Source organism: Astyanax mexicanus, chromosome 4 (genome assembly GCF_023375975.1).
Source record: "Astyanax mexicanus isolate ESR-SI-001 chromosome 4, AstMex3_surface, whole genome shotgun sequence".
Taxonomy (NCBI): Eukaryota; Metazoa; Chordata; class Actinopteri; order Characiformes; family Acestrorhamphidae; genus Astyanax; species Astyanax mexicanus.
Window position 1 is genome coordinate 16,318,887 of NC_064411.1, and position 22,523 is coordinate 16,341,409.

Here is a 22,523-nt window from a genome sequence, read left to right on the forward strand (position 1 = left end):
CTAACAGGCACCCAAATGAGAATTCCAATAATGGACTTGGGTAAAGTAAAAAAAACATCCGGTTACTGCCAGCCTACCGAGATACAGAGCTTTTAGCAGATGCTCCCAACAGGTTTACAATGCTAGTAAGTTAGTAATCTCTATTTGTATAGCACTTTTCCAGAGCAACTCACAAAGTGTTTTTACAGATTACAGCAGTGGTGTGCAGTAAGGCCCTTCTAATTATAGTTATTGTAAACTATGAGCAAATATTTTATGAATTAACTAAAATAAAAAACAGCAACTAAATAAAAGCATTAGTCTGTGTTTTTCAGTGGCTATGGGACTCTTATCTGACTGACAGCAGTTCTAACCAATCAAAGCTTTTTAAAATGACTTCTGCCCCTCCCGTGTGTCTGAGTGACCCTTCTACTGATTTTGTGAAGGTTGTAGTAATGAGTCTTTAGCAAAGTCGCAGGACAATCTAACCAATCAGATTCATGATTTTCACTACGGGGGTGGGGCCATGGTTGTCAAACCCCTTTTCAGTGTTCTGATGGAAGGGGCTATGCGTTGCTTAGTGTAAAATAGTGTTCAATAGTTAGCTAACTATAATGGAACTGCAACGGTAAATGAGACAAATATTATGTCATATCACATTAAAAAAAACTTTTTAAAGGCTGCCCTTCAATGTGAAACTGTAACAGTAATAGGCTGCCTGACTGGTGAGTTTTTGTGTGTACTTAATGTTTTGGCTGACCTGGCGTCTTGTAGGCATACAAATGAGTGACATTGCCTGTCCCTGACCACCTCTGTTTGCCTAGTCCTGTAAATAAACCTGTTTACTAATCAGCGCTCGTATCCTCGGGTCCTGGTATTCGTCACACATTTACTCCTTATATTAAATAATCAATGCTTCACTTTGTGATGGTCACCATGCCTATTCAAAATTTACCATGCAAGTTAACACTGTTCAAAATTTTAATTAAAAAATTAAATTAACTAACATTTAGTTAGGTTAGCTAACATTTACTTTATTTCAGTGTGGAATGTTTCAGCTAGCTAGGTGAGCTAATGTTAACAAGTCTATTTCAGTATGGAATGTTTCAGCTAGCTAGGTTAGCTAATGTTAACTACTTTATTTCAGTGTGGAATGTTTTAGCTAGCTAGGTTAGCTAATGTTAACTACTTTATTTCAGTGTGGAATGTTTTAGCTAGCTAGGTTAGCTAATGTTAACTACTTTATTTCAGAGTGGAATGTTTTAGCTAGCTAGGTTATCTAACGATAACTACTTTATTTGAGTGTGGAATGTTTTAGCTAGGTTAGCTAATGTTAACTACTTTTTCAGTGTGGAATGTTTTAGCTAGCTTGGTTAGCTAATGTTAACTACTCATAGACTGTATATAAAGATGGACGCCGTGTCGCCGTTCCCATTCATTCAATGAAAATGAAGCCAAAATCTTCCGCCATTTTGGCGATTCAGAGACCAGAGTCTGCGCAGTAGAGACCAGAGGAGGGAGAAAGGCTGTGGAGAGACCGGCTACTCATTTAAATAACCCCGCCCCTGAGGGCTGCCTCGCGGTCACAGACTGCAGAGCGGGGCGGAGCGGAGCTGACGGTCTGTTATTGGTCCCGCCCATAAGCAGCCCTTTTACCATAACCACACCTTTTTTGAATAGAGCCAAATAAAGTTTTAAAAACCGAATTCTGTAGGGAAATAAAAATTTGACAATATAAGCAGAGGTTACACTAGCTGTTGCATTTAAATAATGGAGGTAGAATTACAGCATATTAGAAAAAAACGTGATTGAAAGTTGTCTGTTTTGCCATTGAAACCTATGGGGATGGGTGGAGTTACACAGCTTTCTGCAGCCGAACAGCAGGGGGCGCCCGACCTGTGGTGGCTTCACTTTTAAGAAACGATGCTCTGTCCAGCTATATACAGTCTATGTAACTACTTTATTTCAGTGTGGAATCTTTTAGTTAACTAGGTTAGCTAATGTTAACTACTTTATTTCAGTGTGGAATGTTTTAGCTAGCTAGGTTATCTAACAATAACTACTTTATTTCAGTGTGGAATGTTTTAGCTAGCTAGGTTAGCTAATGTTAACTACTTTATTTCAGTGTGGAATGTTTTTGCTAGCTAGGTTATCTAACAATAACTACTTTATTTCAGTGTGGAATGTTTTAGCTAGGTTAGCTAATGTTAACTACTTTTTCAGTGTGGAATGTTTTTGCTAGCTAGGTTAGCTAATGTTAACTACTTTATTTCAGTGTGGAATGTTTTATCTAGCTAGGTTAGCTAATGTTTACTTTATTTCAGAGTGAAAAGATTTAGCTAGCTACGTTAGCTAATGTTAACTACTTAGTTTCAGTGTGTAATGTTTTAGCTAGCTACTTTAGGTCATTTTAACTACTTTATTTCAGTGTGGGATGTTTTAGCTAGCTAGGTTAGCTAATGTTAACTACTTTATTTCAGTGTGGAATGTTTTAGCTAGCTTGGTTAGCTAATGTTAACTACTTTATTTCAGTGTGGAATGTTTTAGCTAGCTTGGTTAGCTAATGTTAACTACTTTATTTCAGTGTGGAATGTTTTAGCTAGCTAGGTTATCTAACAATAACTACTTTATTTGAGTGTGGAATGTTTTAGCTAGCTAGGTTATCTAACGATAACTACTTTATTTCAGTGTGGAATGTTTTAGCTAGCTAGGTTATCTAACGATAACTACTTTATTTCAGTGTGGAATGTTTTAGCTAGGTTAGCTAAGGTTAACTAACTGGGTTAAAAAAGCACTGGGAATATTGGCTAGCTAGATAACATTTAGATACTTGGTTAAAAAAGCACTGGGAACATTGGCTAGCTAGATAACATTTAGATACTTGGTTAAAAAAGCACTGGGAACATTGGCTAGCTAAATAACATTAGATACTTGGTTACTAAAGAGTAACTGTTTATTATACTTTGGGTTGATTGACAAATATCTTTCAGTTATGATTACTTATTTTAGTGACATAATCATTGTGTGAAACCTTGTATTCAATATGCATAACCAATACTCACATTGTATCTGATCATTTTTATTACTCAGTGTATTTTACACGCATTTATATAAAAGATTAACCAATAATCACAATATATCCTTTACACATATAGTAAAACATTGTTTGATATGGCATGTGACTAACACAGACTCTATTATATGACAAATTAACCCACATTAACATATAACATATGAGATGTAGCTCAGGCTTGAAGTATTTTGTTTTACTGCATGACCCTAACTAACGGTCATCAATTCGACTGGTACGGGGCTAATTTGCTACAAAAAGGCTATTAGATCAAAGCAGCCTTTTGGTGAGTGAGTGCCTCCCTAAAAAACCTCTGCTTCAAAGCGGGGGGTGACGCACACACACAGATAGTGCCAGGATGGAAGAACACAGTCAAGGTCAAACACTAGTGGTCCAGTCAGACACGTGAAACTTCAGTATTAACACGTGCATGCTAACATGAGATGATTTTAACAACGCCTCATCAACAGGCTTACGTCATTTTGGGTATAAAACATGGAGTCAGATCAGAGGGGGGTCAGAACTTATGCTGGGACGGCTGTTAGACGGTCTTTCATGTGTGGGTTCTCCTGAATATTCAGTTTGTAATAAATACTTGGTTTGCTTTCAACTTCACTCCACTGTCTGACTCTCTCTATCAAACGAACACGCAGGGGAGTTGTACCCCGGACGAGAGGTGGGGGTAGCCCACCTCACATTTTCTTTTCTACAACATTACAAAAAGCACTGGGAATATTGGCTAGCTAGATAACATTAGATACTTGTGTAGGACTCTTAAAAATATCCTGTGTATTTGTATTTTTTTTTTTGTTGTTGTTTTTCGTTGTAAGTGTAAATGAACTCCATTTCCCATGTGCCTTTTCTGTTTCGCGTGTTTTTCCTGCTAGTTTCCTGTTCAGCTCAGCCAATCATACGAGTGAAAAGCTCGACAGACATTTTTCTATCCAATCCGCGCCGAGTAGGGGCGGGACTAAGAGGGAGAGTGTGAGTGTCTGTGGGTGTGTGTTGGAGGAGAAGGAGAGAGAAAGTGAGGAGAGAAGTTGTGTTTAGACTCTCCGGAGCGCTTTTATTTACTTGTTATCCGCTCTATAACACAGTTACAGTGCTATTGTACTGTATAGTGCTCTAAACCGCAGCGTTCAGTTCAGTTTTACTGCGGAACCTCTGAAGAGGCAGTTCAGCCGGACTGTGGAGTAAAGGCGCTTCTCCGCGGACTGAGAGCTGCTGCTGCTGCTGAGTTTCCTCGCGCCTGTCTGCAGCAGCTCGGCCGGACCTCGCGTGTGAGTTGAACACGGAGGGTGTTCTGATCTTCCCGGCGCTCGTGCACTGCGTCGTCTCCCGCTGTGAGTGCTGGGGACTGCTGCGTTCTGACCGGGAGCACCGCGAACCGGGAGTCTGTTGTCATGGCTACTGAGGACGCCATCTCCGCGAGCTCTGTGTGAACCGTGAGTAACGAATCAACTGACTCGGTTGACTCATTCGATTCACTTTCGCTGACTGAGTGGAGTTATAAGTGCACCAACGTACTGGGCCCCAACAAAATTGGAGGTGTGTTTTCTCAGTTCAGTGTTTCATACTAATTGTTTAAACCAAGGGTTGTTTTATTTGGGTATTTTATTTTACTTTGACTTTTTATTAACAAGAGTTTAAACAAATATGAGGGAAATAAAATGAGATTAACTACTTACATAAATGCATTAAACATTGAAAGGGGTCAAATTGACCCCAAACATAATAGGAGGATTAAGTGACTCAAGCAACCAGGGGTGTTTGTTTTATTTCCACACAGAACCAGATATAATCTGGCCCAAATAGTCTCAACATCAGTAACTTCTTCTTGTAATGTGTACAAAAATTCTGTCTAAATTGGCTACTATTTTGTAGTAAAATGAGAATGCTTGCTGGACGCATTTGAACAAGTTTTTACCATCCTATTAACAAATAAACTCAAACAAATGCTTTGTATTTTATAATTATTAGTTTAAAATTTTTATTTGAATATGAATTTTCAAACGCTTTTACAAGTGTGAAGTACCCTTCTATACAGAAATCAGGATGGTCCATTGTGATGTCAGAGAGTGATTTTACAGGGAGGAGCTGTGAATGACCTCAATTTATGGAAAGCTTTCAGAATACATAAATAGTAAGACTTTAGACAAGGTGAGCAACAAACAAGATCTGCTGCAGTACGATCTCCTTTTCAAGAACCTGCAGGACATCAAGGTAAATGTAAAAAAAAATGTAACCACAATATTTTAAATTAAATTTAGATTTTAAAAAGTGTCTACTGGAATCAATGTCACAATTGGTACTCAAACAACTGCACCCACCTTTCCATAGTAATTAGTAAGTGCTATTTGTTGGGGTAGTTTGAAGTGACTAACAACAAAATACATTTTTCTGATAAAATTGTGCACATTTGTATCTCTACTATCTCTGAGTGTCACTCTAACTGTAGCCATCTTACCTAAATTGAAATGTAAGTGCAAACAAGTTGGGGCATCACTTGAAGTTTACCATCAACAGTGAGGACCAAGTCCATCTGGTATAACTTAAGCATTTATTACACAGTGTTAAAAAGGTTGTATCAATTTGGTGTAAATTTCTGAACAGTGTTAACTTGCATGGTAAATTTTGTCTGTAAAAAAAATGATATGTTTATCCATGGTGACCATCACAAAGTGAAGCATTGATTATTTAATGGAGTAAGTGCTTCTCTTTGGGGTGGTCAAAATGGTACTATTGATCAATTAAGTGAAAGCTCATCTTATTCAGTTCATTTTCAGTCATTAAAGATTATTATTATATTTTATTAAATATGAACTACATGGAATGAAAGGAACAAAAAAAATCTGTGCAGGTCTTCTGGGAGGCTGCCACAAGAAAATCTGGACACTGTATTATGTACAGTAACTGTAACACTACAGCATTAATAATCAGCATCTTACATGCAGATAAATGATGGTGATTATTTAACAGCTCATGAGCGCTCGTATCCCTCTGCTCCGCTCCTAAACTGCAGCTTAAGTGGTTAAAGTTAAATTTACCTAAAATAATACAAATATATCTCCTCTCCTAATAAACTTTAATCTCAAAGTCAACTGTTTTATTATTATTATTTTTTTTTTAGAGTGGCCCTAAAACGCTGTGGTACATGCGCAAACATACTTAAACATTCTGATTGGGGATGTAATCGGGTACAGGTGTTTACAAGGCTGTTATTCTTCTTTGTATCGGATTATTTATAGGATTATCCACCTCATCCAATTGGATAGAAATATTCGAAATGGCCTCAATCGGACTATTCTATTCTATTATTCTATTCAGTCCTTATAAAGGCAGTAAACAGGTGTCAGACTGATTATTTTGAGTGACAAAAGGTGGCCTCCTTCTAGTGGCTGGAGGACCACCAGCACCCCCTTACACTATGGACTTCGACTGGGATAAAAGTACAGAAGCTTTTATGGTAAATGAAGATGTCCCAGTAGTTTTATAAGTATAGTGTAACTGATTTAGGCAGTTCTCTTCAGTTAATTGACCTGCTTGTATTTAAATATTTAATGACATTTTTCTTTGTGTTTTCCAGAAATGAAATTATTCTCATGAAATTCATCACCAACAACCAGGATATTTAACTAAGAGCAAAGTTAAACTGCTGAAAGAGGTGAAGCAGAAGCCATCCAGAAGAATCTCCAGAACACACAGAAACAGTTTGCTACATTTAACAGACAATTGAAGCCAAGTCCCGACATGGAGAAACATCAGCACTCTGTCAAGAGTTTTACTAAACAGAGTACTCTCCAAAAACACCAGCGCATTCACACAGGAGAGAAACTGTATCACTGCTCAGACTGTGGAAAGAGATTTACTACACAGAGTCATCTCAAAATTCACCAGCGCATTCACACAGGAGAGAAACTGTATCACTGCTCAGACTGTGGGGGGAGTTTTAATCGACAGAGTCATCTCAAAAGTCACCAGCGCATTCACACAGGAGAGAAACCGTATCACTGCTCAGACTGTGGGAGGAGTTTTAATCAACAGAGTAATCTTAAAATACACCAGCGCATTCACACAGGAGTAAAACCATATCACTGCTCAGACTGTGGGAAGATTTTTACTACACAGAGTACTCTCAAACAACATCAGCGCATTCACACAGGAGAGAAACCATATCACTGCTCAGACTGTAGGAAGAGTTTTATTACACAGAGTAAACTTAAAATACACCAGCGCATTCACACAGGAGAGAAATCGTATCATTGCTCAGACTGTGGGAAGAGTTTTACTACACAGAGTGATCTCAAAAAACACCAGCGCATTCACACAGGAGAGAAAAATTTCCCAAATTTGTCCCATGGCAATTAAAAGTGCAAATCATAAATTCCACCAGAAACAAATATGAACTGTATTTAACAATGGATTTTACAGGTTCAGCAAAACTATTCTTATCCAGGGATGATGTGTATAGAATTCCATGTTATGTTTGTATGTCTTGTATGTTTGAATATTCCAGGACATTCTTTGTGAGACAGAGCTCAGTTTTTAGGTTAGTTACTGTTGCGCAGTAAGGTTACAGGCTCATTCACTCCCTCTGCTGGTGTTCTTGTTTGTCTATGGTTCAGTCCAATTAAAAATCTGTTACTATAGAGGGATATAGAGGGATATTTGGTTGTGTTGTATTACTCAAGTTTTATACTCTCTTATCTTTTCCTTATTGAATATTAAATGTTGCTTATGTTTTTTTTAATCTCCAAAGTTACTAAGAATATCCAAATAATGTAGTTTCTTAATTGTTTTTATCCAGTACAAACTATTATCTTTGTATTACTTCACCTCTATATTTACCCATGTGTGTTTTAATAAACAGCTTTTATATTGCAGATCTCCAGTCTCATTGTGTTTTCTCAACACATGTTTGACATGAAACCTATAGGCCTGAGATTGTCATATCCAGTTATATTAAGACTATGGTTTGTGTTTTTTTTCTCCTAAATCTCTTGTAATGTAACTATGCATAACCAGCATATTAAGACTATGCTTGAAGTGCAAACAGAGACAGAACATGTTTTAAGCACAGTACAGTCTTGTTGGTCACTCTGTTACCGTCTGTCACTCTGTTAAAAGTAGCAGAAGCATCTTCTATGCCAGGAGTATTTAATTAGAATTCAGAATGATCCAGTTATACAAAATTCCTCGCCTGTCTCTCTGTCGCACTCGGCGTGACTTTAGTTTTCGTCCGTTCTCGTTTTTCCGCCCATTCTTGCCCAGGCTCACTATCTCCTTATAAAGGCGTTTTTTCACGGCCATGTCCCAATTCAACAGCCGGAGCAGCGGGACCGTGACCCTGACAACACGGGTTCGATCCCGCGTGAGGAGCGGTGTGTTTATTTATTTATTTTTTCCACGTCTGCACAGATCTGATTGACTGAAGAGAGTGGTTGGTGATATTACATCACACGTGATTGGTCTGTGATTTACTGCGCCGCAAAGCGTGTATACAATTAAATCCTTCTCAATAGGTTTGGGTCCGGACCCGGACCACGGTCCGCCCGTGACCTCTGTTCTATGCAAATTCCCCGAATTTTCCTCTTCTGCTCACTGCTCAACCACCAAACTCGCTGCTACTGTGTTGCCAGTTGCCAGTGTTGTATCTTAAAAAGTCCACACTAAACTGTGAGAGGTTTAAGCTTGACGAGAAATATCGTCACGTCTTAATCTCGTGAGATCTCGTGCCAAGATACAGGATTTGCTATTTTACTGACCAAATGTATAAACAAAGCATTTCCTGTTTTACTGTCTATTGTTATTGTTAGCCAGCCTAGCTAAATGTACAAATGTAGCATTTGCTGTTTTAATGACTATTATTATTGTTTGCTAGCTAGCTAAATGTTCAAATATGCAGTTTGCTGATTTACTGAACATTATTATTGGTAGCTAGCCTAGCTAAATGTATAAATGTAGCATTTGCCGTTTTACTGACTTTTATTATTGGTAGCTAGCCTAACTAAATGTCCAAACAACAACAGTGTTTAACAGTGTTTTACGGCCGGTATTTATTTATTTTTTATTTCTTGCATATTTTTTTTCTTAAATGTAATTTGTATTCTCTTTCAAGCATTCATTTGGTATCTCAGTATGGGATACGCCACTCTCGCATATTCCTCATGTAGCCCCGACTAATATATATATATATATATATATATATATATATATATATATATATATATATATATATATATATATATAGCACCTTTAGATTTTGCAACTGTGAGATAAAACAGATAATACAAATAAAACTGATATAAACTACAAAGTGAAATATACAAGTTAGTGGAAAATTAACACTACATATACATATAATACAGAATAAGATACAGAAATAATTTTAACTATACATGCAGAAAAAAATATGTAATAAAGTAAAAAATAAAGTAAAGTAATGCTTAATCTTCCTTTGTTAATTTTGATTTATGTGGTAACTAATATGCGGAAGGAAGAAAAGCTTGCACATTTACTAACAATTCCCTACTTTACCACATGATGCCACTAATTCCCGCTCTCTCCGCACACTTTTGAAGGCATACGCATGCCTTAAACCTTGCTTAAATGTACGCTCGTTTTCACACCAAGTATTTCTTTATAAATCACAATTCTTGCGTGAGATGTTGCTTACGCACATTTCTGCCCTCTTTTTATGCGTACGCACTCTTTATAAATGAGGCCCCTGCTCTTTATGAGGCTTTGATTCAGCAGTAGATTCTCTCCTGTCAGATTCCTGTCAACATTAGCCTGTTAGCAGCTAACAGAGTTAGCAGGGAATTAGCTCTCTTTCTCTTATACTGTTTAATAAACTGAGAAAATTTGGTAAGTTAGGAAAAAGCTGAATTAGCTAGCTTCCTAGTGTTGGCTAAGCTAGCTACTGAATGTACCCAAAGTTTCTGAGGAAAAAGAGCATTTATTTTCTGTTTTCTGTGACCTAGAAAGGTTTTTAAACGGTTTGGAGGAACTAATTGCCACCATTCTAACAATTCTACAAATTACTATCTGTTTTAAGCTAATTTGCCTCAGTAAGAGTAAATTATCCTCAAATTTTACCTCAGTTTATTTAATTGTTAGCGTTTACTAGCTAACAGATTTAACGTTTATTTACACAGTTCTTAAACTTAAATTTAGTTGTTTTTTTAAAACATTACTCACACCTTCACTGTTTCTTATAATTCATATCTTCTTTTCTCTACAGTGTACAAATCAGTGAGTCTTGGTGAATGTTTCTGTTCTTATTATGGTAAATAGGGCCTGCAGAGATTTAATAGAAGAATCTGTTCTTTAGAACATAATGTTTTATATCATTATTAGAAGCACAAACACACCTGAGATTATTTATATTTATTTATATTTTACAATTACTGTTACAAAGAGCCAAGAGTTGGCCCAAAGACTTCAGGAGCTAAATAGCTCCTCCACTGAGTCCCACCCACAGTGCCTGCAACCCTCATGCTTCCGCTTGTTTAGCCAATCAGAGCGATGCTGAGACTGAGGGGCCTCAGTTGGGGGCTTGCATACCACAGATAGAGAGGACTTCTGTAGAGGAACAGTGGAGATAGTGGACGGTGTGCAGCTTAGTAAAGTTTTGTGGGATTACCGAGGACATTTGATTCTTGTGTGCATTCAGATACCTGTAAGTACATACACTGCTGTTTATTCATAAAGTGTAGATAACTATTACTTTCCAAGTTGTAGGTGTACTTTCAAGGAGTTACATGCTATGCTAACTGATCAGCTCTTTGTATAGCTCTGTATAGCTTCTAGCTGTTTCTGATCTGCCTATTATTATTACCAGATAACACCTCATAGAAGTGTGTATCTTTGTTTAGGTGTTAGTGTTGTAAATTGTAGTCAGTAATGTGTTTCAAGTAGTTCAAGTATCCCTTTTATATCTGTTGTTTCAGAATCACACACTCACACAGTCGGATTGCATTCATCTATTCTGTATATACCACAACTCCTCTGCTGCAGTAAATACTGTTTTCAGAGTACATCATCTCCAGCATTTTAATTAGATGCACCACAGTGGCTTCTACATGGTTTAATACCAGCTAGCTCTTCTTAACAATTACAATACGATTTTAAAATTGTCCTGTTGAAAATATTTATCATTGGTTCGTTTATTGTATCTATCAGAAGCAGACTGTATCTGCCCAATATCATTTATTTTACTCCAATGTTCAATACACAGAGTGCCTTATTAATATGATGGCATGTTGAATCAGACTTTTCACAGTAATATATGTTTACAGAAATAGAGGGTCAGGTGGACGGGTGCTTGTGTTACAGAGTGAACAGGGTGGATTTAACACAAAACTGCTTCACAAGACTCAGTGCTAGATAGTGTAAATGAAGCATCAGGCTGGAGGATTAACACAACAGACGAGGCTGAAGTTGGCGTCTTATTCGCCAGACTGTGATTAGCCTAAAGAGCTAAAAATATTACTGTACAGTTTTTTTATTATGACCCTGTGAACTTGGCATTTGAGAAGATTAAAGAAGAATAAATTGCCTGTTCTGCATGTTTACAGATGCCCTAAATCCAGATTCTCAAGTAGTCTGTTGAATCAGACACCACATTATGAAAATATACCTATTAAACTGTGAATAGCCTAAATAACAAAAAATATTACTGTACAGTTTTTTTTTTTATAATGAGCCTCTGAACTTGGCATTTGAGAGGATTAAAGAAGAATAAATTGCCTGTTCTGCATATTTCCAGATGCCCTAAATCCAGATTCTCAAATAGTCTGTTGAATCAGACACCACATTATGAAAATATACCTATTAGACTGTGATTAGCCTAAAGAGCTAAAAATATTACTGTACAGTTTTTTTTATTATGACCCTGTGAACTTGGCATTTGAGAAGATTAAAGAAGAATAAATTGCCTGTTCTGCATGTTTACAGATGCCCTAAATCCAGATTCTCAAATAGTCTGTTGAATCAGACACCACATTATGAAAATATACCTATTAGACTGTGAGGAGCCTAAATAACTAGAAATATTACTGTACAGTTTTTTTATTATGACCCTCTGAACTTGGCATTTGAGAAGATTAAAGGAGAATAAATTGCCTGTTCTGCATATTTCCAGATGCCCTAAATCCAGATTCTCAAATAGTCTGTTAAATTTGACACTAAATTATGAAACTATACCTATTAAACTGTGAACAGCCTTTATAACAAAAAAAAAATACTGTACAGTTTTTTTTTATAATGAGCCTCTGAACTTGGCATTTGAGAAGATGTCAGGAGAATAAATTGCCTGTTCTGCATATTTCCAGATGCCCTAATTCCAGATTGTCAAATAGTCTGTTAAATTTGACACAAAATCATGAAAACATACCTATTACACTGTGATGAGCCCAAAGAGCTAAAATATTACTGTACAGTTTTTTTATTATGACCCTGTGAACTTGGCATTTGAGAAGATTAAAGAAGAATAAATTGCCTGTTCTGCATGTTTACAGATGCCCTAAATCCAGATTCTCAAGTAGTCTGTTGAATCAGACACCACATTATGAAAATATACCTATTAAACTGTGAATAACCTAAATAACAAAAAATATTACTGTACAGTTTTTTTTTATAATGAGCCTCTGAACTTGGCATTTGAGAAGATTAAAGAAGAATAAATTGCCTGTTCTGCATGTTTACAGATGCCCTAAATCCAGATTCTCAAGTAGTCTGTTGAATCAGACACCACATTATGAAAATATACCTATTAGACTGTGATTAGCCTAAAGAGCTAAAAATATTACTGTACAGTTTTTTATTATGACCCTGTGAACTTGGCATTTGAGAAGATTAAAGAAGAATAAATTGCCTGTTCTGCATGTTTACAGATGCCCTAAATCCAGATTCTCAAATAGTCTGTTGAATCAGACACCACATTATGAAAATATACCTATTAGACTGTGAGGAGCCTAAACAACTAGAAATACTACTGTACAGTTTTTTTATTATGACCCTCTGAACTTGGCATTTGAGAAGATTAAAGGAGAATAAATTGCCTGTTCTGCATATTTCCAGATGCCCTAAATCCAGATTCTCAAATAGTCTGTTAAATTTGACACAAAATCATGAAAACATACCTATTACACTGTGATGAGCCCAAAGAGCTAAAATATTACTGTACAGTTTTTTTATTATGACCCTGTGAACTTGGCATTTGAGAAGATTAAAGAAGAATAAATTGCCTGTTCTGCATGTTTACAGATGCCCTAAATCCAGATTCTCAAGTAGTCTGTTGAATCAGACACCACATTATGAAAATATACCTATTAGACTGTGAGGAGCCTAAATAACGAGAAATATTACTGTACAGTTTTTTTATTATGACCCTGTGAACTTGGCATTTGAGAAGATTAAAGGAGAATAAATTGCCTGTTCTGCATATTTCCAGATGCCCTAAATCCAGATTCTCAAATAGTCTGTTAAATTTGACACTAAATTATGAAACTATACCTATTAAACTGTGAACAGCCTTTATAACAAAAAAAAATACTGTACAGTTTTTTTATAATGAGCCTCTGAACTTGGCATTTGAGAAGATGTCAGGAGAATAAATTGCCTGTTCTGCATATTTCCAGTTACCCTAATTCCAGATTGTCAAATAGTCTGTTAAATTTGACACAAAATCATGAAAACATACCTATTACACTGTGATGAGCCCAAAGAGCTAAAAATATTAATGTACAGTTTTTTATTATGACCCTGTGAACACGGCATTTGAGAAGATTAAAGGAGAATAAATTGCCTGTTCTGCATATTTCCAGATGCCCTAAATCCAGATTCTCAAATAGTCTGTTGAATCAGACACCACATTATGAAAATATACCTATTAGACTGTGAGGAGCCTAAATAACTAGAAATATTACTGTACAGTTTTTTTATTATGACCCTCTGAACTTGGCATTTGAGAAGATGTCAGGAGAATAAATTGCCTGTTCTGCATATTTCCAGTTACCCTAATTCCAGATTGTCAAATAGTCTGTTAAATTTGACACAAAATCATGAAAACATACCTATTACACTGTGATGAGCCCAAAGAGCTAAAAATATTACTGTACAGTTTTTTTATTATGACCCTGTGAACACGGCATTTGAGAAGATTAAAGGAGAATAAATTGCCTGTTCTGCATATTTCCAGATGCCCTAAATCCAGATTCTCAAATAGTCTGTTGAATCAGACAGCACATTATGAAAATATACCTATTAGACTGTGAGGAGCCTAAATAACTAGAAATATTACTGTACAGTTTTTTTATTATGACCCTCTGAACTTGGCATTTGAGAAGATGTCAGGAGAATAAATTGCCTGTTCTGCATATTTCCAGTTACCCTAATTCCAGATTGTCAAATAGTCTGTTAAATTTGACACAAAATCATGAAAACATACCTATTACACTGTGATGAGCCCAAAGAGCTAAAAATATTAATGTACAGTTTTTTATTATGACCCTGTGAACACGGCATTTGAGAAGATTAAAGGAGAATAAATTGCCTGTTCTGCATATTTCCAGATGCCCTAAATCCAGATTCTCAAATAGTCTGTTGAATCAGACACCACATTATGAAAATATACCTATTAGACTGTGAGGAGCCTAAATAACTAGAAATATTACTGTACAGTTTTTTTATTATGACCCTCTGAACTTGGCATTTGAGAAGATGTCAGGAGAATAAATTGCCTGTTCTGCATATTTCCAGTTACCCTAATTCCAGATTGTCAAATAGTCTGTTAAATTTGACACAAAATCATGAAAACATACCTATTACACTGTGATGAGCCCAAAGAGCTAAAAATATTACTGTACAGTTTTTTTATTATGACCCTGTGAACACGGCATTTGAGAAGATTAAAGGAGAATAAATTGCCTGTTCTGCATATTTCCAGATGCCCTAAATCCAGATTCTCAAATAGTCTGTTGAATCAGACACCACATTATGAAAATATACCTATTAGACTGTGAGGAGCCTAAATAACTAGAAATATTACTGTACAGTTTTTTTATTATGACCCTCTGAACTTGGCATTTGAGAAGATGTCAGGAGAATAAATTGCCTGTTCTGCATATTTCCAGTTACCCTAATTCCAGATTGTCAAATAGTCTGTTAAATTTGACACAAAATCATGAAAACATACCTATTACACTGTGATGAGCCCAAAGAGCTAAAAATATTAATGTACAGTTTTTTATTATGACCCTGTGAACACGGCATTTGAGAAGATTAAAGGAGAATAAATTGCCTGTTCTGCATATTTCCAGATGCCCTAAATCCAGATTCTCAAATAGTCTGTTGAATCAGACACCACATTATGAAAATATACCTATTAGACTGTGAGGAGCCTAAATAACTAGAAATATTACTGTACAGTTTTTTTATTATGACCCTCTGAACTTGGCATTTGAGAAGATGTCAGGAGAATAAATTGCCTGTTCTGCATATTTCCAGTTACCCTAATTCCAGATTGTCAAATAGTCTGTTAAATTTGACACAAAATCATGAAAACATACCTATTACACTGTGATGAGCCCAAAGAGCTAAAAATATTACTGTACAGTTTTTTTATTATGACCCTGTGAACACGGCATTTGAGAAGATTAAAGGAGAATAAATTGCCTGTTCTGCATATTTCCAGATGCCCTAAATCCAGATTCTCAAATAGTCTGTTGAATCAGACACCACATTATGAAAATATACCTATTAGACTGTGAGGAGCCTAAATAACTAGAAATATTACTGTACAGTTTTTTTATTATGACCCTCTGAACTTGGCATTTGAGAAGATGTCAGGAGAATAAATTGCCTGTTCTGCATATTTCCAGTTACCCTAATTCCAGATTGTCAAATAGTCTGTTAAATTTGACACAAAATCATGAAAACATACCTACTACACTGTGATGAGCCCAAAGAGCTAAAAATATTACTGTACAGTTTTTTTATTATGACCCTGTGAACACGGCATTTGAGAAGATTAAAGGAGAATAAATTGCCTGTTCTGCATATTTCCAGATGCCCTAAATCCAGATTCTCAAATAGTCTGTTGAATCAGACACCACATTATGAAAATATACCTATTAGACTGTGAGGAGCCTAAATAACTAGAAATATTACTGTACAGTTTTTTTATTATGACCCTCTGAACTTGGCATTTGAGAAGATTAAAGGAGAATAAATTGCCTGTTCTGCATATTTCCAGATGCCCTAAATCCAGATTCTCAAATAGTCTGTTAAATTTGACACAAAATTATGAAACTATACCTATTAAACTGTGAACAGCCTTTATAACAAAAAGAAAATACTGTACAGTTTTTTTATAATGAGCCTCTTAACTTGGCATTTGAGAAGATGTCAGGAGAATAAATTGCCTGTTCTGCATATTTCCAGTTGCCCTAATTCCAGATTGTCAAATATTATGTTGAAGGTTACATTGCCTTATGAAAGTAAACCTAATATGCTGTGAATATCCTGAACAACAAGTCATATTACTGTAGAATCTTTTTTATTATGAACCTCTGTACTTGGCAAACAGTGTTGAATATGACGCCACAAAAATATATCTGCAACACTGCAAATTCCCTCATTTTTGTTTCAATAAAGTATTACCTTATCTTGTCTTGTCTTATCTTATATATTATACCATCAGTGTCAAAACTACAAGAAGTATTGCTTTACCATTATTTAATCTGATGTTTTTTAAGTTTGCAGGTCTGTGACAACTATTTGCCTTTTTTGCTTACATCCACTAGACTTCAGACGAATGGGGGACTGCTGGAGCCTATCCCAGCTGGCATCGACGGAAGGCAGTGTACACCCTGGACAGGCTGCCTATCCATCGCAGGGCAGACAGACAGGGACAGACACACAAACACATTCACTCACACCTAGGGGGCAATTTCTACTGCTTCCTAATTGGCCTTGACGTGCTGTCTTTGGACTGTGGAAGGAAATCTGAGCACCCGGAGGAAACCCCACGCAGACACGGGGAGAACGTGGAAACTCCACACAGAAAGACCCGGGTCACCCCAGCTTGGAATAGAACCCAGGCTCTCTTGCCACTGTGCCGCCCCAAAATTTACAAGATGAATCCACATGAACACCACCGCAAAATTGTATGTACCTGTGAGAAACTCAGGGTTTTCTAAAGGACCAAACTTTACAAGTGTCAATAAAAAAATGCAGATTTAACTAGAACTGCAGTGTGTTTATTAATGGTTTACACTTCCACATGATGAAATCAAATAAGTTCATGCTACTGATATTTCTATGCATAATAATATTGCTTACTTAAAGTTTACACGTTGATCTTAGTTAGTTTGATTATTTTGAAGTAACTGCAATTATATTTAATCTCTGTTGGAAACAGAAGTAGGGAAAAAAGCTTTTTTGAGGATGTTCATTGTGTTTTGTGTGTGAGTGTGAGTGAGAGAGTCAGTAACTTTTGGCCCAGAAACGATGGCGGAGATACTAGATGGTCACCAGGATCACCAACATCTGCATTGTACCCACAGGGATGTGCTATTGTTTCTCCAGCTAAAGTTTTTGTTCATTTTATTTTTTTACTCTACATGCTGGGATATGAAATAAATAAATAATGTATATACTTATATATTATAATCTATTTAAAAAGAACTAAAGGTCGAAAATATTAGGGTCATTTAAAGAAAAAAACATGTACATTTAAACTCGGTGTAACAAAGAAAAGGTTTGTGTGTATCAGTCATAATTGTTCAGATTTTTTATCTAGTTTCACTAGGCTAATTCGTTTGTAGAAAAAAAATCTAATATTTACTTTTTTATCTTTTTTTTGTAGATGAACAAACACTGAAATACTAAAATGAATGCAGAATCAGGTTTTGTTTAAACAAGGCACGTGGATTTTATCTTGGCAGAGGGGAAAATCTATTTTTTTTTTAAAAGTACTTCTATCCTCAGGCAACATTTGATTAATTTTTTTCTGTTTGAAAAGTACAGAGGAGAACTACAAGACAAGTGCCTACAAGCACTACATTTCCCATATGCCTCAGCTTCTTTTGAAAGACTTGATGAGCTAACGCTTTCAGTCAGAGAAATAATAATGCACGTATGACAGATATATTCCTAATACAACAACAATAATAATAATAATAATAATAATAATAATAATAATAATAATAATAATAATAATAAACTATCATTTTAAAATGAGGGCAGATTTTTGTGGCAAGCATTTTAATAGTTTATTTTAAGGTAAAAAAAATAAAATAAAAACACTAAAAAGAGTAAAATGATAAAAAAAAGAACTTAAGTGCACATATTTCTAATTTATAAGTGGAAGTTTTTTTATTGAACCAACCAGCAGTTTTAATTGCCTTGAATAAATGTTCCTTGATTATTTATTTTCAATTTGGAACACCCCCAGTCAGTCAGATTTCAGTGCCAGCATAATAATGTTTTAAACACATATAAATACTATAAATATAAATTCTATAAAAAACTTTTCAAATAAACATATGCAGAACATTATTAAAAATACTTTTAAAAGTTTTAATCAGTCCTTTAATATGTTTTTTACACTATTGGTGCAAGGTGTTATGGGAATATTATGCAAATTGTGTTGTCACCCTACACCGCAACATACTTTACTCTGTAGCATCGCTCAACTGATTTCAGTTAGGTTTGACCTGTAGGTTATCTGTTTGACCATTTAGATTAAGAAAATAAAAACCATTTGGATGTCTGTTTAGGATGTCTGACAAACGTTACAGGTAAGAATTATTAAATTATTACTGGATTTGATGTTCGCAGTCATGCATTATAAACTATTACGAGAATGATGCGCCATGTTTGACCGCGGGCACGCCATCTGCACCGAAACCCTAGTGCGTGTCCAAACAGTGTTTTACTCTAGCCGCGTGCACAGCGCACCCGGAGGTGTAGACTTGGGCTTCTTGTGCAGAGACTGACCATGGAACAGAAACCAGTTTTACACCTAAATAAACATGATTTAACGAGGGTTAATCCACAAATATACACCAGAAAGACTCCTGCTTATCCGTATAACAGTGTAACGTTTTGGAAATGTTAAATAAGGAGTCATATTAAATAAGCAAATCAAATTATCATATCACAGAACTAATTTCTTAAAGATTTTATTCTCATGTATCCAGGTATATGTTTGAAGTGATATTACTGTATCATTTTGGAGTAATTGGATACCAAAAATGTCCATTCGGTATTGTATAAAAACAAAAAAAATCTATTTTTTTTTATCAAAGCAGACAATGAAATCCTTGAAGAACCAATTCCATACTATTAATGTCATGCATATCAAGTGATATTACTGTATAATTTAGGAGTAATTGGATATGCATAAACCAAATTTCGGAGTCCTATAAAACGAGCAAATCAAATTGGTATCCAATGAAACCAAGACAGTCTTGAAAAACACATTCCATACCATTAATAACATTAGTAACAAGTGATATTACTGTATCATTTTGGATTAATTGGATACCAAACTTATGACAAATGTTTTTAGGTCTGCATAAAAAAAACATTTTGGAGTCCTATAAAACCAGCAATCTATTTGAGACAAAACATCTGCTTGCACTGAAATATTAAGAACTGAAATCTATGAAGTTTCCACCTGTAATTTTCTTAACATTACATTAGTTAGAACCTGAATGTAAGGTACACTCTCCTTTACTCTCAGAACTACAGTTTTATCATTATTAACATCAGATTCATTGGTCCTACAGTAAAACATTTCAAGACATGATAACCTACATCAATCAAACAGTCACCGACAGTTCACTACAGTTTCTGCACAACAGTTAATAGATAAATAAGGTAAAAGCACTGTAGCCCATGTTGTTTATTTTCCTTTGTCTAAATCCTTCTGACAGTCTCAGTAGGAATACTGTATTAACCAGAAACAATAACTAATCAAATAACTTAACTAATTATGCGAGCAAGGTTCACACAACAGGTGAAGAACAATTGGCTAAGGATATGACGAAATGTATATTTGTGGATTACACGACTATCTTATTGTATATAAATAACTATGGGTGTGGTAACTACACGTGTTTCTGTAAAATGGCTTGTAGTTGGTACTTTGAGGTTTTAGTTTGGTCATTGGTCATTGGCCTAAAAAGTTTGAGAACTACTGCTCTATTTTATTTATTGCTTATGAAAGTTTCGTAAAACTGTACTGTAAAGAACTCTAAGAAGATGGCCTGAACACATTTCAAGTAAATTTAAGAAGACACTGTAATTCTGTACTGACCTTTTTTTTAATTATATTTGATGGAAAGCCAAAAAAAAAATAAAAAAATCTAAATGCAAAGATCAAACGGTGGGAAACCCTTTCTATGTGTTATGTTGGATTTATTAAATAACAACTACACAAAATTCACAATTTTATACACTGACACATCAAAAAGGAAACCAGAGTTATGTACCATGACTTTTGTCATGTCTTATGGAAGGTAAAGAGTGCTGCACTGACCTCTCAGATGTGTGTGTGGGTTCTTGAGCCAAAATTGCTTATCTCTTCACATGGACAGATCTAGCCAGACACTGCTGGTCACAATCATTACCACTCACTGCACTGTTCACTGTGGATGATAATATTAGCCATATATGATATATATTTCCGCTACACGTCACACTGTGGATGGAGTAATGTTAATAACCTACACAACTTCTAAAAAGAAATATCCCTTCCATCTGCACCCGCTTTTATGTCTCGCTTGAACTCTGATAATATGTGTTCAGCTACACTTACACCATTCTACAGGTGAGGTTATACACCTCAAAACATGTACAGGAAGGGAAGTACCCCTGAATAAACTTTTTGTGATCAATAATGCTGTCCCTGATATAACTGTTGGCATGTCAGTATATTTCCTATGTCCCTTTAAAAATTACATATGTTCCATTACAGGTTCAAAGTCTTTGGAAAGGTAAGTTGCATTAAAATATTAATTATTAAAATAAAATAAGTTTATGCAACAAAGGAATTGATAGTGCTATTTATTATCTAATGTTTGTTACAACAAATGTGACTTTTTTTCTCACTTTCAACAGTGTGGGTTGTTAGACTTGACTTTAGAGTCAATCCAGAAGGGGATATCACAGCTGCAGTCAGATGGAGCCAACATCCATGATCCTTACTGGCCTGAATCTGGATTCTGGGGACAGCTATGTATATTTCTGCATGTTCCTAATAGATTAAACAACAGGCGCTATATTCAGAAGATCTTTACAGAAACATCAGAGGTAGGATCTTTTGCAATATTATTGTGTTCACACATTTTTAACATTTGCATTGAGCTGTTAAAAATATTTTACAAATGATTGTGAGAAATGATAGATGATTTTATAAAAAAAATAGCAGCCGTGTAGCACTGAAAATTTACTTATTATCTGACTAAAATGAATATCCAACATGTTCAACCAAACTTCACCAAACCAAAACTTCTAACTAAAATATTCTTTATTGACTCAATATTGAATCGATTCAGAAAAAGTCAATCAAATTTTGAAAAATCGTGTTTATACCCAGCCCTAGTGCATTCCCTAAATATTATAGTGCTTATATATCTTGTATGAATCAAGAACAGTTGTAAATGCACTGTCAGACAGTTACTGTGGTATTTTACATAGTTGCTAGGGTGTTATTAGATGGCTGCTGCCAACTGAGGACCTGCTATCTAGGTAACAGGTAGTTGCTTTGGTGTTATGTGGTTCCTGAAAGGGTTGTTAAGGTGTTGCTAGTGACATAATACAGGAGGTTAAATGTTAAATCCTGTATCTAAGAACTAAAGTTACATATAGGGCTTAGCCAGGATGTATTATTATTCGGCCAATAAACAACAATCTGATACTGGCTCAACAAGGATCCAGAAGCACAGCATAACACTATGTTCATGGTCCATGCCTCAACGGCCAAGCACAGAGACCTACAGATAAACCAGTAATGTGACAAGATACTACAATAGAAAATCCTCACTTTTTTACTAGTATCAACCAACCAAAACATACTACTTCAGCACAATATGAGAATGCACTCTTTTACTTTAGAATTGTGAGAACACAGCATCTATACATATTGGTATTCATGTCTCTTCAATACATGCTACACATGGGACTGAAATCCACTACCTAACCACTGTAGCGGCCATTCGTCTACTCATCAAGAAATTTTAACAGTGTAATGGTTACTTTATTCAAATTAAAAAACTATTTTTTTTGCTGATTTTGTGTTGATCCACGGAGACCTCCAATGTTCAAGAGCTCCAGCTCTTTGTCTAGATCCTTGGACCTCCGCAAAAACATCACAAGTTTGGTCTCTTTGTAATGGTAGATGATGCACTTTTATATTAACTGTGGATGAAGCTGTGTACTCTAGATCCAGTAATGACAAAGT

At 35.6% G+C, this 22,523-nt stretch overlaps 7 protein-coding genes across 10 annotated transcripts in view; 5 read left to right on the forward strand and 2 right to left on the reverse strand.

The window, feature by feature from the left end:
• LOC111189331 (zinc finger protein 239-like) overlaps window positions 1–22,523 on the reverse strand; it is a 239,193-nt gene that overhangs the window by 200,616 nt on the left and 16,054 nt on the right. The window lies entirely within an intron of this gene.
• Window positions 1–22,523, reverse strand: part of LOC125801196 (zinc finger protein 271-like) — a 173,161-nt gene that overhangs the window by 96,004 nt on the left and 54,634 nt on the right. The gene's annotated exons all lie outside the window — the stretch shown is intronic.
• LOC125801412 (zinc finger protein 239-like) overlaps window positions 1–22,523 on the forward strand; it is a 294,118-nt gene that overhangs the window by 2,180 nt on the left and 269,415 nt on the right. The gene's annotated exons all lie outside the window — the stretch shown is intronic.
• Window positions 4,398–22,523, forward strand: part of LOC111196651 (zinc finger protein 850-like) — a 491,117-nt gene continuing 472,991 nt past the window's right edge. Inside the window, exon 1 of one of the 2 annotated variants that reach the window (XM_049477319.1) lies at window positions 4,398–4,494. The gene's annotated coding sequence lies outside the window, so the exon portion shown is untranslated. Of the gene's footprint in view, window positions 4,495–10,640; window positions 10,731–22,523 lie in introns of those variants that run through there. The other variant, XM_049477317.1, reaches the window with a different exon arrangement.
• LOC125801367 (zinc finger protein 41-like) overlaps window positions 4,417–22,523 on the forward strand; it is a 170,168-nt gene continuing 152,061 nt past the window's right edge. Inside the window, exon 1 of one of the 2 annotated variants that reach the window (XM_049477981.1) lies at window positions 4,417–4,494. The gene's annotated coding sequence lies outside the window, so the exon portion shown is untranslated. The other variant, XM_049477982.1, reaches the window with a different exon arrangement.
• Window positions 6,643–7,929, forward strand: LOC125801538 (zinc finger protein 239-like). Its single transcript, XM_049478353.1, has one exon. It carries the CDS (start codon window positions 6,800–6,802, stop codon window positions 7,415–7,417), a length of 618 nt encoding a protein of 205 aa, XP_049334310.1. The 5' UTR covers window positions 6,643–6,799; the 3' UTR covers window positions 7,418–7,929.
• The window catches only part of LOC125801282 (zinc finger protein 271-like), a 179,360-nt gene continuing 167,477 nt past the window's right edge, over window positions 10,641–22,523 (forward strand). The window contains exon 1 of the mRNA XM_049477743.1: window positions 10,641–10,730. The gene's annotated coding sequence lies outside the window, so the exon portion shown is untranslated. The remainder of the gene's footprint in view (window positions 10,731–22,523) is intronic.

Bases quoted from the DNA above. Each gene is read 5' to 3' on its own strand.
- LOC125801538 (XM_049478353.1), top strand. From the start codon at position 6,800: ATGGAGAAACATCAGCACTCTGTCAAGAGTTTTACTAAACAGAGTACT.